The 14066-nt window shown below is 41.0% G+C and overlaps 1 protein-coding gene across 4 annotated transcripts in view; it reads right to left on the bottom strand.

Moving 5' to 3' along the window:
* Phactr1 (phosphatase and actin regulator 1) overlaps positions 1–14066 on the bottom strand; it is a 512176-nt gene that overhangs the window by 473250 nt on the left and 24860 nt on the right. For all 4 annotated transcript variants that reach the window (XM_013073205.3, XM_004847676.4, XM_087181168.1 and 1 more), the window contains one exon: positions 12115–12261. In XM_013073205.3, coding sequence (XP_012928659.1) covers positions 12115–12261 — 147 coding nt within the window. The remainder of the gene's footprint in view (positions 1–12114; positions 12262–14066) is intronic.

Raw genomic sequence — 14066 nt, 5'->3', positions numbered from 1 at the left:
CTTTTTTCCCCAGTAATATATTTTTATTAATTAACTGTTTTATTAATTGCTATTCTTGTTTCCCTGCCTGTAAATTGCCACCAAGATCATAGTTAACAAAGTATGGGGCTGATTAAGTTTAAATCAAAACATTAATATTTCTAAATGAATCATGTAAAATTTTATGCAAATAAATCAGTGAGTTATTGACAATATATTCATATTTATGTATAAAGGGTCAGCTTTTAGATTTTTAAAGATACAACCCATACAATAAGTGAAGTTAACAATATAGTAACAAGAAATAAGTAAAGTAATGCCTGATTGAGTGATTTTGCCAGACTTAGTTCTGTGTTGGCTAAATTGTCATGTTTCCTTTCCACTTCAGTATCTCCACTCTGTCTTCAATAACTGGTATCAAGGAGGTTATCAGACACAGATTCTAGTGGCTGTAACTCTGCTGAATTGTTCTTATAATTGGGCTTATGAAAGGGCTCTGCAGATGATATATTTTTTTATAAGGTAGGTTTGCAACAGGATTTGTTCATACAGATCACATTATATGAGCTGTAACCCAGAGGCCAATGACGTGGATTTAAGGCTGACTTGAGCTTAGTTTGGCTTGACCTGATAATATTTTTATAGATAGTTCCAGTTGGTCTTAGACTTAACATACCCTCCGTTTATTTGGTTGCTGTGCTATGAGCAGAGTGGTAATATGGTTTGATTTAGATTTTAGTGGATAAGAAAAAATCAAAGTAAATATTTTGTTTCTAGAAATAGAAATGTTCTCAAGATACCTGAAAGGATATTACCTTACCCATAGGTGTACATATATGAATTAATTTTGAAAAACAAAGAGTTTTCAAATGAACCAAACAGCACACAGAGCATCCTTTGCAGGCATTGTTGGCGCGGCTGTGTGGCTGCCTCATGGCAAGAGTAGGATTTCTGTGGTGAGGACTGAGTGATATGTGGTGCGTAGGGACCACCTTTGGCTAAACCTCAGAAACCACACTAACGATTTGTCTCTGCATATTTACAATGTGCTTCTTCCATGAAAGGATAAAGGAATGATACCTGAGGCTCTTTCTAACTTGAAAAAAAGATTTAGTCATTGTGAAATTCTACACCATTGGAGTAAAGTATTGAGCATGTAATTTGCTTGAAACCCATTAACCAAATGTCTTTTATGATAAAGTTAATGTCAAAAACAGTGAATTACATGCAGAAAAACTAGGTGATAAATTATGTATAATAAGGAATCAGTGATTAACAAGAATTTGGTTTTAAAGCTCCAGCCCCAAACAACTGGCTAACATTTTTTACTTATTTTATGAATAAAATCCGTAGTTTAGGAGAAGTCTCCAAGCTGTAAAACTCAATGAAAATTAATAAGTAAATAACAACCCCAATTCCTCATAATTTTCAACTGAACAGTATCCACGTGGAGATTTGCTTTCTAGCCTGAAGTTCCTTACACAAAAGGCAGGGCTAAGTCCTGAGCCGAAACTGCTGGCTCAAGTCACTTTCGTATTGAAAGAGTTGCTTCTTAGCTGATTACAGCCAGGCTCATGATCGGATAGAGCAAGGCTGGTGCCAGAAGGCAGGGAGGCTCGGTCTGCCGTGAGCTGAGGGCAGCTGGCTCCACAGCTGTGCAAACTGTAATTCCACGGTGTAAGTGGGAGTTAATGAACAGCCCCAGACTTCCGCAGATCCGCAGGGGACATTTAAGTCTCTCCCTCTCAGAAAGGAAGGCTCTGCTTAGAAACTTCTGGTTGTATTTTTGGGAGGTCAAAACAAATAATTAGGGCAATCAGTTGGGGGAAGAAGGAGAGGGTGGAAAAAAAAAAGAGGGGATTGAAAAAGAAGGGCACCCGTTGGTTATTTAGCTGTTTTGTGCCAAGCTGGACTAATGGTGCACATGGCCCACTTGGCTGAGTGTGGGATTGTGTTACTTTCAGCTTCAAACTGTTAGGTTTCTTCTTCAATATTGTTATCTAGGGGAGAGCTGAAGTGAAGTTTGGACTGTACCAGGAAAGTAAAACTCTCCAACTCAAAATCACTTGTAAAAGTCAAGAGGGCCAGGGATTTAGCTCAGTGGTTCCATCACCTGCCTTGAAAGCGTAAGGTCCCGAGTTCCATCCCAGGTACAAAAAAAAGTCAAGAATTTGGTTAAGCAATAATGTTCTAAGGAGATACATTTCTTACAATGATAATCAAGAGCAAAGGCATAAATGTGGCCTACATTTATAAACTGGTAAATGTTAAACTGGCCTCTCTGAACTATTAGGTTGAGGTTTTGGTCACGGCAAAGGCAACACTTCAGGGAGAATTAGTCTGCTGTTCGTATTTTTATTTCTGTTTCTTATTTTCACAGAGTTCGCCATCAAAAGTTGTCTTGCTCACCTGGACCACATCTGTTTCTGGCCTTTTGTAGCCCTTGCCTACTGGATCTCAAAGAAGCAGGACAGTTAGGCAGGGTGTTACCCACACATCAGTTTTTGAGTCAAAGAAATGATTCAGCTCTAAAGTAGTGGACATGGGTTTTGGAACCAGCAAATCTGCAAACCCATCACTGAACCTCCTGTCCATTATTCAGAGAGGAGCAGATTTAACTTTCCAAAGCTAAGGTTCTGGGTTGTTTTTTTCTTCTATGTGCTCACCTGACCTATACAGGTCGCCTCTCAGGCTGAAAAGTGTGCTGTTTCTCTCGCCCCTTGCCCATCGTAGCTTCCTTGCTTTCTTCTCTCTGAATCTCTTTATTCTTCTTTGTTCCCTTGGCACTCAAGCCTTCCTCCAAATTCAGAGGATTGTCAGAATTTCCAGTAGGTTTTTCTGACTTCCATGTGGCCATTTGGCAAACTATACTTAAAGGTTGTTCTAATTAATTGTAGTCAGAAGATAGACTATTCTACGTATAATTTTCCCCAATTTTAGAGTCTAGGGATGACTGATTTCCTTTCTCCTTTTGGAGTATTTTATTCATTTTTTATTTTAAGAAATAGGGATGGAATAAGAGTGAAATTTAACTCCGGGAAGAGTTATTCTTATGTGAGCATTTCTGAATTTGGAACTCGTATGGTTTTCTCATGAAGTAAGATGTGATCACCAGAAAGGGAATCAGTTTTGGGGGTAGTCTTCGTGAAAGTACAGAGTAAAGATGAAGCAGAAGAGAGAAATATACGCCTCTCCTCTACTTTGTGCTAATGAGAACTCACTATATGCCAGATGTTATTCTGGGCTTCACACTTATTAAACTTTGTTCTTTAAAACAAGCTAACCAGATGGTCACCACCATTCATCCCATTTTACAGGTGAGAAAGATGAGGCACAGAGAATTAAATGTTTTGCCCAAAATCTCACAGCTAGTCAGTGGCACAATGGGGATGAGAACCCAGGAAGTCTCTTCCAGAGTAACTCTTCATAACCACAGTAGTACTGTGGAAAAGAGGGGTTTTCCCCAGTGCTTCTATTTGTCCTTTTGTTGGGTTCATTATGACTTCATGGGGTCTAGCACTTTTGTCTTTGTGGGCCCCTTTCCCACCAAATGAGGTGGTGCATTTTACCAAATGTAGTAAAACTGCATTTTATGACTGTGCTGACAATATCCTCGGGGTGCTTTGTACTCATTCTATCTTCTTCTAACCTTAAAAGAAATTAAAAGATTTTTGTGGGCTTTTAAAATTATACTCAATGTAGCTCTATACTTATGGTGTCTGAAGGCTAAGTGGGTCTTGATTTGGGGATTCTTTTACCCTAACTCGTGTCCAGGTAGGAGAATGAATTTATTACACTCTTAGCCATTCCAAAAATCAAAAGGGACTTCTTTACAGAAACATTTCTGATTTTAGAAGTAGCTCCTAGAAAACCACCAATTAAGCACTGTTATTCTACCTGTGGATTGTAAAATCATTTAGATTGGTCAGACACAACATTTTAATAATTGAAATGTATTAGGATAGCATGGAATGGGAAGGAGTGATATAGGATAATGCAGGACACACTGGACTACATTTGCACCTTTGCACCTTAAGAAGTATTTAAGTATTTCTAAGGTATTTTGGGGAAGATTTTAGTATATATATATTTTCATATATTTTATTTCTTACAATGAGTCCTATATTTTTTAAATAATGAGTTTGACTATTTCCCTAATTCATCTCTTTCTTTCTTTTTTATCAGCTATGTTCAATTGTAAATGTGACCTCAGAGTAAAGCTGGTAGTATTAGCATTCTCTCTGGGGGTAAATCATGGCTATTTAGAATGTAGGTTTTGAAGACATATAAAATATGATTCCAGTTTCACTTCTTCCTCTTACTAGCTGGACTACCTTCACTCAGCTATTTAAGTTCTCTATGGCTGAGCATCCATGTGCATAAAAAAAGGACAATAATAATAACACTGATCTCTTATGGTCATTGTGAGAAATAAATGAGCAAATGCCTGTAAAAGTCACTGACACAGTAAATGTTAGCAAATGCTCTCCCTATAGTAAATGCTTTCTATATAGTAATAGCTCAAATATTACTTCTAGTCCAATCTCATTTTGAAACCGAGACATGTATAATTGCTCATTTGATACCTTCACTTGATGTGTAGCACACCTTTCACATTTGAGTCATCTGTACTGAAATTCCTGACCATTCCACCAGTAACCACAACAACTTTCTATCCTCCCAGCCAATCAGGGCAACCTTTGAAGTATCCTTGATCTTCTCGTTCTCTTGCAAGCCACATGCAGTCCACCAAGGAAGCCTGGGGGACAGACCTCCAGAGACTCTGACCACTTCCTGCTGCTGGGCTGTGCCTCGCTGATGAGCCACCAGGGCTTCTCTGTGGGACTCCAACACTCTCCAGACTGCATTGCCTGTTTCCTCACTGCTCTAAGGTAGTCTTTCCTATACATAGTAGCCCCAGTAATCATTTGCAAACCTGCCAGGTGGTTACCGCTGTGCTCAAACCCTTTTGCTGCTCACCTTTCATGAAGAGTGAAGTAAACATCTTTCCATTGCCCACCTGAGCCTGTATGATCCGGTCCCTTGTGCTCTTTCAACCTCCCCTCTTGCCCTTTTCTCCTCATTCACTCCTCTCCAACGACCCTGGGCTCCTGGTCACACCTGGAACACTGCTGGTCTAGGGACTTCATCCTTGCCTTCTCTCAGCTTTCTTCTCCACCCCATGTTGATACTACTCTTTCTTTCAGTTGTCTTGAAGAACTTGAGCCAAATTCCTTCTCCTTGTTGCCAATACCACAATCCACTCTTCTTGCTCCCACATACCTCAACCTCTTAGCCTGCTCTTTTCATTTTGGCCCGAACATGTATTAATTTATGACATACTACATAATTTATTAATATATTACAGGTTCATCATCCTTAATCTGAAGAATTCTAAATCAAAAATGCTCCAAAATCTGAAACTTTTTCAACATCATTATATTTTGGGATTTTTTGATGAGGAAGACTCAACTGATAAAAGTCCGTGTGAATATCCCAAATCCAAAAAAATCCAAAATCTGAAACTCTTCTGTTTCTAAGCATATTGGATAAAATTTTGGATTTTGAATACTGAACATTTTGGATACTGAACTTGATGTTTTTTATTGTCCACAATCCATTTTCACAAGTTAAAATTCATGAGGATAAGATGCTATTTGTTTTGTTCATTAATGTATACCAAGTATCTAAAATGGTCTGCTACATAGTTAACTGCTCGATTAATATTTGTTCATTGAGTGGTATCATGTTATTTTTCCCACTCCTCAAATAAAGGGTGTAGGTGGAATAAGGGAAATACTCAAGAGTAATAAAGCTCTTTCTGTACCTCAGATTAAACCATGATTTAATATTAAATCAACTTGTGGTTTGGTTGGTAGAAATCCAGAATAATGGGGCTTTCTACATCTATAAATGGCAAATGAGCATATTGAAGTTTAGAATAGTTTCAAAACCAAAGCCTCATGTCTACAGCTAAATCCAAAGTATTTACTATCAGAGAGTCTGCTGTTGAATTATTAGTTGAAGATGTGAAAATGTTGCAGAAAAAAATCAGTAGGAAACCTATGAGCTTTTACACAGCACTTATATTCATAAATGACAAATAGCTACCGGTGTGAGATCATTCCTATTGTCTTTTGGTAACCTCTATAGAAAGTCACGAGTCCATCACCATTCAATAAGGCTATAAAATTGATTTTGTCTTTTATTTAACTATCCTTCATTATATAAAAGACTTATAAATTAAAGTATTTAAAATGTCAACATGCTCTATTTCCTCCCTTTAAATTATATCCACTTTATCACCTACCAAAATGGGTAGGGATAGTGGTGAAATACACTGTGAAACCCCAAGTTTCTCTTGTAGTAGACAATGAGGAACATGCTGTATCTGTTTTTCAAGTTCCTTTTTGTTCACTGCTTGTACAGTATGTCCCCTTTTGCTTCATTAAGTCAAGAGGGAAAAAGTCAGCTCTACAAATTACCTTTGTTTCCAGACAAATTTTAATTCTTTTGCTTGTATACTAAATAATGGTTATGAATTTGAGTTGCACTTATCAAAGAATAACTCCATAAATAATGTTTAAAATATTTGCTTTAGGTGTGAAAATGTACTAATGTGCAATTGCTGTCTTTATTACGATCAGTAGCTTATTTGCCTATGAAGAAAAAAGGACACCAGTTCTTTGCAGTTCATGGCCAGTTCAGTGCCTAGGTTAGGATTATTCTCGGTGAATTCTACAGGAGTACATTGCAACGGTTCTGAACTCTCTCTCTAGCTGATCTGCATACATGTTTACCTCCCCTGGCAATCTAAAAGGTTAAATGGAAAATGTAGATCTTACATACCCATTTAATTTTAATTATAAAAGAGAACATGTTAAAAGAGTTGAAATGTCAATTAGAAAGTAGATTCATATTTTGCTTACTCGCACTCCATTTATTCTTATGATTTCACCAATATTTTATTCAATCATGCAACAAATCTTTTAGAGCATTAGCCTGCTGAAGACTAATCTTTAATATTAAAATTTTAAATATTTTAAATGTAGAAGTGTGTCTATATAATATATAATTATTCTTTTAAAATTCAACATCACTTTGCTGTAGCCAACTATTTTCATTCTTATTGTAATTATCTTATCTTGTATGCATCATAAGCAAGACTACACCATATATTAAATCAGTGATATAGTTCATATTCAATAATAAAGACAAAGTTAGAAGAAACACAAGTTATTTTTAGATTGGAGATGGCTTTAGAAATTTTAAATTGTTAGAAGGAAATGATGGAAGCTCAGAAAGGTTAAATGACTTACCAATGGCCATAGTAAAGACATGCATTAGAATAAACTTCTTTGGACTCTTGCTTCACATTTTTTTCATATAAAACATGCCTCTGTGGGCTTCCATTGAATTAAATTATATAGACATCTATAGACAAACCAAAGAATAACTTATCCTTTGGTCATAAGATAATAGTAAATATAATCCTTCGATATTTAAAAAAATAATAATGCTCAGACCATAGATCCAAAGGACATTTAATTACCCAATACAGGCTTTCTCTTCTAGTTATCTCATAAATGTGGGGGCTGTTGTGGAAACAATGACGTGGTGAATGGCTACGCTCAACATTTACCCATTTATTTACACTGCTAATTACTCACTTTCCTATAATTTGTTTATATTTATTAATTTTATCTGGGGTGATCTTCATTAGCACCACCTTCATGCAGGACAACAAGTTAAGAGGTGAGCTAGCTTTTAACTTCGGCCCATAAGGTGGGAAGCTCAGCAACGTCCTCAGTCATTTGAATTCCAGCTGCTGAATTTGAGAAGCAACTCCTAAAAGGAGAGTTTGGGCCACCACATAAAAAACTAGAACTGTAGAATCCTGCTTTTAATTTGAAATCAGTAACAAAAATATTATGAGGAATACACTATGTTTCTTCAGTAAATAATAAAAGAGGATTATTACCATATTTTGGGTTCATGAAACAATCTCAGTTTAGCATAAAAACATTCCCAATTCATCCATGGACAGTTTCCAGTGCTAAATGATGATAGCATATTCTGAGTAGCCACTTCTTAATGCCATGGGCTTTCATAATTTGGCTAAGGGATAAAGATTTTTTCTTCTCAATAAAGGGGAAAATATGTCTTCTGAGACTCAACTTTTAACTTCATATTTAAGACCAATTTATTTTTATGCCCTAGACAGAGCAAGCCAATCCTGACTGCCTTTATCTTCTGCCCTGACATAGTGGGAGAAACCAGTGGAAGTCAGAAACAGGATACTTGGGTGATGTTAGGCACCAAAACAGATTTCAGCTCTACAAACAGCATAAGCACTCTAGAGTTGATGATGTTATGCATTTGAAAATCTCCCCCACACAAAGCTGTTCTGAAATGTCAATAAAGTGTAAACCTCTTTATGAGTATAAAAGTACTTACTCTTCTCAGTAATGCCTGATATTGTTTCTGTGCTTTAAATACACCTAAATTATCAGGATGATTAGTATTCCTTCTTTGATACCCCTTTAAGAAATTTTAGATGTACTTAACTCTTCTCCTTATCATAACACTTTCATTTACTTTAATGTGCAATTAGAGAGAAATTTTCAGTTTAGCACCTTATATGTACTGGATACTCTTCTTTGTTTTTTCAGTATAAAGATAAATAAAATATATCAAAACAGAGGAAAGAAGCTGCCACATGTGCTGAAAATTCTCACCACATTCACATCAATGCAGGAAGTGATTGACTTCCTAAGACAGGGTGAGCTCTTTCAAGCTAAATGTCAATGATGTTCATTACTAAGTGAGAGCATAATCCAAAACACTCGCTGCTAATGTGTGAACATACTCTTCTATTACAGAATGTCTTTTTAACACATTTGAATTTCTCAGGAAATAAACCCACTTCCCAAGTTTTAAATGAGGCCTAATATGTCTGGATCACCTTCAGCAAATGCACTGACTTAATTTCCTTCAGCATTTATACCATCTTCAGCAATCAATATTTGCATCTTCTAAATGTTGAACAGAAGTTTAAAATCCAAAAAGAAGTTCTTTCAGTCAAATGAAAGATAAGCCTTAGAAAATTTCTGTTCTCAACTTTTTCAGGTTATTTTGAACCTTGAAATTATCGTCTTCATGCAGTGATGAAAGACACACACTTTGCGCTCTATGTTGACTGACTTGGGACTATTGGTGAAAGAATATATCCTTCACTCAACCTGTGGCATTCTTTCCAAAATGATATTATTAAGTACTATCATGGGCAAGATGTAATTAATGTTTTAGTATTTAATTAATATGCAAACTATGCTCAGTTTTACAGATTAGTGGAATAAACTTGGTGGCCAAATGATTTCATGAGGGCCAAGTAAAATCAATATGTGTATATTTATTTCCTTGATGGCGTACTAAGCCTCTAAAATACTAAAAATGGATTTATGCATAATGCACGGAGTAGTTTAAAACAATTTCTGGAAAGAATAAACAATAAATGAGTATTTGAGGGTATGAGAGGAATACAAAGAAAGGGCAAAGGAACCCTTGCTTGCTAAGTTGTATATAAATTGCTATTATGAGACAAACAAGAGTCTTACTATACCCAGATTATGTAATTTATTGGGAGTTCGCAGGCTTCTGTGTTCCCCGATGCTGATAATGACACTAATAGTTTAATTACAACTTGCTGCTCAAGGAGATAAACAAGGCTGCTTGCTTTCTAAAATCAAGGGTTACAATTACTTTTAAACGCGGGGGAAAAGCACATCTGCGAGTGCATCTTACTTTGTTAGGAAAGCAACCAGAAACCAGCTGGAAAATAAACAAAGCGCCAGGAGTGAGCAGCCGGTGTAAAACTAGAGCAAAAGAATGCCCGATTTGAACAGTGGAGCAGTGGGCGTGAGGAGTGGTAAACAGGCGGCAAATGTAGGTGGGCAGAGATAGTTCTCCCGCACCCCTCCCCCCCCCCCCAACACCGAGAGAGCCTCCCTCCTCTGTCCATCTTACACGCCTCACTGCTCTCCGCTTCAGCACCACCGGGAAAGGACAGCTCCCCGGCCTCAGGGAAGAGCTCCTGGAGGTGCCCTTCCCACTCCACCAACATCCTTTCCACAATATTTCTCTTTCTGTCTGTTGTCTCTTTTATCACTTTGCACTTAGGGGTATTTTAAGAGATAACCAGAAGGGAATGGGTACTTGTCTAGCTTGTTTATTTCCAGATGAGAGGGAGACAACTCCTGCCTGAGTCAATCTTCTAATTGGACTCCAGAGAAATTTAAACAGAATAAAACATTGCAAGTCACTGGGTTTAATCTGTTGGCAAAGTGGTTCAACTTAATTGAATAGTAGCTGAAACTTGAAACTCTCATTTAGGCCTTTTTTTTTGCTCTGTTATACAACTACTACCATAAGGTAAGCAACCTTTACTAACTGCCGCTTTAGCTCTTTTTCTTTTGTACTAAGCCAAGACATTATGAAGAATCAGCTATGAAGAATCATAGCCGGGTTTGTTAACAGAGGGTCCGACGGAGTAATGCTCAATATCACTGGGTTGGGAAAATAACCCTGGCCCTAAAAGAAGCTCTTCTCAGTCCTTTAAAAGACACCCCATGCCCATCTGCTTAATCTGGAATAGACAAACAGGAGATTCTCAATTCACAATTCTGACATGAGCACCATGAACTACTACAGCAATGCCAGCAAAACCAACCACAACTTCCTCAGTCAAGTTCTCTTTTCTCCAACCCCAAAGTCAAAGGTAATCATTTCAGAAGTAATGGGATGGATATGATTTTAAAAACCAAATCAACAAGACAGGAAAATCACATGCCAGTCACTACTCAGGCACGTTCAATTCCCTTTCTTGTGCTTACTTAGCAGTGCTTTCTCTTTCTTCATGCCCAAGGTTCTCTTTTGCCCAAACTCCTCAACAGAATACAAAATACTCATCATTTGCAGGGTTTCTTTGCTCCAATACCTGCGTGCACACGTGTGCCCCCCCCACACATGCATTTTATTTGACTCAGCTCCACTTTCAAAGATTTAGTTTCCTAAAGAAAAAAGTATTGTCTCCTTTTGAAAACTTACTTTGAAAGTAAGTCAAAAGGGCAAAAAGCCCTGGAGTTGCACTAGAGTTGCTAGAATAGTAAGAGACTTTGGAGAGGAGGGGACACAAGCTAGGGTTGAGGCTTAGCAGTCATTGGGCACAGGCAGCACTGTGAATCTGTGAATGTAGTGGTGAACAACTTCCTCCAGGGCCAGAGTAACTTAATCAGGAGCGAGTTTGGAACAGCAGCAGCTGTGCGAACAGCAGACTCTGGCATTTCGTATTAGGTACCTGGAAGTGGACCCGACTGAGGCAGCCCTCAGTCTCCCTCCTGCTGTCCCGTTCTACCTTCCTCTCTGTCCTTCCCTTCCGTTTCCTTTCTCTCTCTCTCTTCCTTCCTCCCCTCCCTCCTCTCTCCTTCCATCTCTGAGTAGCTTTTTTCCTTTCCTCCTCTACCTCAGCTATCTTTTCACTTAATTCTTTCTTGGCCACTTTGAGCACTAATTCTAATGACAGCACCGAATCGCCCAACATGGGTCCTGTTGACAAGCATCCCCAGGGCTGCTCTCCAACTGCTCCAAGTGCTTGGAGCGAGGGAAAGGTTCAGTTCCCAGCGGTCGACCCCGCCCCTCTCTCCACTCCGACCGCGCCAGCCAGCCGGGTGGCAGCCACCCGTCAAAATCACCAGCGTCTGAATGTCACCAACAAGTTCCACCCCGCAGTAGCCGGGCCAGCCAGCCTCGCCCCCCAGACCCTTGGGCCACGCCAGGCGCAGGAGCTCTAGGGGCTTCCTGGGATCATTGTCAGTACCAATTACACTTTCTTTCCTTCCTGGAAGGGGAAAGCCCGCGCGTGGCTCGGGGCGGCTGGCGGGTGGAGGGGTCCACGCAACCCTCCCTCACCCCCACAGCGCGCACACGCCTGCACACAAAGAGCGCGAGCCGCGCCGGGCGGCGGGCAGGGGCGGGGAGGGAGTCTGGGGAGGGACGAGGAGGGGCGGGGGCTGAGCCAGCCGAGCGCGAGGGAGGGAAGGAGCGGGCGCGGCGAGAGGAAGCGAGGGGCGTCCTCACCTGCCCCCAGGTTGAAGGAGATCCTGGCCTCGGCGAGGTACGGCGTGTCGCTCTTGGAGCGCACTCTGCGGATGGGCCGCCGGTCCACGTCGTCCTCCGAAGATGCCGCCATTAACGTGGGAGGCAGGAGCAGGGTCGCCCGGCGCGCTGAGAGGAGCAGGAGACGCAGAGGGGGAGGGAGGCGGCGAGGCGAGAAGGGGAGGAGGGAGGGGAGAACGCACACAGGCAGAGGGGGAGGGGAGAGGGAGGGAAGGGGCGGGAGGGGGGAGAGAGGGAAAGGGGAAAAGGAGGGAGCGGGAAAGAAAGAGCGAAGGAGAGAAAAGGGTGAAGGGAGAGAGAGAAAACCCGGTCAGGATTTGTGGACTGGAGCAGAGACCAGGCGCTCCCTGGCCTGTGCTCCCCTAACCCCAAGGCCAGCGCAGCACCGGGGGTCGGTGCTCCGGTCCCAACCCGCCTCCTGCCCACAGCCCCGGTCCGCAGCCCTTGGCAAAGAAAGCGTCCTGCGAAAAGGAAGACTCCAAAGCAAAGGTGGCCACTCAGCACTGAGCCCTCCTGCCAGGTGCACTTACTCTGCTTTTCCAGAGCAGCGGGCTGAGGTCTCCTTACCCAGGGGATCCTCTAGTCTGGGCTGCCAGGCCACATGGGCAGCCTTGGTGCTCTGCCTGCGGCTGTTACTCTTGGGCTGCAAACTCCAAGCTGCCAACCCTGCTCACTTTGTCCTGCAGGAGGGCATCGTACCCAGGGAAGCCCTCTGCCCAGTTTCTCCCAAGCCAGACCTCAAATGGAGATCGAGGCTGACCTGAGAGCCTCCGTAGCTCCTTATGGGCCCCTTACAACTTAGAGGTGGAGGAGTAGAAAGTGTGGTTAAGTTGGAAAGCTGTTCGGCAGTAAGATCTCTAGAGATGATAATTTTGAGCACCCAGCAGGCATATTCTCAAAGAATTGAGTGGCCCTCTGGTACAACTACTAACTTCTAGGATGTATTTATCTCTACCTAAATACCCATTCATTTCAACCTCCACTTTTCCCTTGACTTGGTTATGTACAGCACAAATGATAGTCGTTGGGTTGGACCTGTACTCTCTACCATCCTGTGTCATTGTTTCTGAAGGAGAGGTGAATTTCAAGGGGTTTTTCACCCTTTGAACGTTCGCACTGCTGGCCCACATTGCTCCCTGCAACATAGAAGCAGCAGCAGAAAGGTTTCTGGGGTGTAAATCAGAATGGTTTGATCCTTCCACTGCAGCTATTGATGGGCTAAACTCTTTCATGTTTGTCTTTTTGCAACTTCTATCACTTGGTCTTTTGTGTGCGCTGATGTTGCCACTCTTCTATCTAATAAGTGCTCTCCTCTGGAATAGAGAGAGCCTTACCTTGGTACCCTCTGGTACAAAGGGACTCTCAGGGTGGGGTCACGCCCTTCAGAGTCAGGAGAGCCACCCCAACTCTGCAAGCTCTCTTCTCCACCTCAGCTTCTCTCTCCTTCTATATTTCCTCAGCCTAGAAACTTCACTGATCTTTTGCATTCTTCAGGTTAAGAAAAATGTGTCTGGGGCCGGGGATTTAGCTCAGCAGTTTTGCCGCCTGCTGCGCAAGCGCGAGGACCCGAGTTCGATCCCCTGTACCAAAAAATCAATCAATCAATCAATCTTGATTTAACACGTGTAAATACCAAATAGTTTCTCTAGTATGAGAAACTGAGAGTGTAAATAAGGACTAAAAGGAGTAATAACTAATAATTGATACTTTGAAGTAGGAAAAGGTCCAAAGGGGTAGGGGTGGTGGGAGGGGAAGGGGAAAGGAAAGAAGGGAAAGGAAAAATTATGAGAAAAGAAAAATAATGGAAACAAAGTATGTAAATAGGGAAGGGTTTAGGGGTGAAGGGCGCCCAGGTAATGGGGAAAAAGTGAGAACCAAGATCCATCATGGACAGGTCCAAGCACCCAAAGGTA

This window comes from Heterocephalus glaber, unplaced genomic scaffold (genome assembly GCF_053883595.1).
Source record: "Heterocephalus glaber isolate CG9 unplaced genomic scaffold, H.glaber_assembly_v1.0 deba00001472, whole genome shotgun sequence".
Lineage (NCBI taxonomy): Eukaryota > Metazoa > Chordata > Mammalia > Rodentia > Bathyergidae > Heterocephalus > Heterocephalus glaber.
This window is presented reverse-complemented; position numbering and strand designations above follow the sequence as displayed.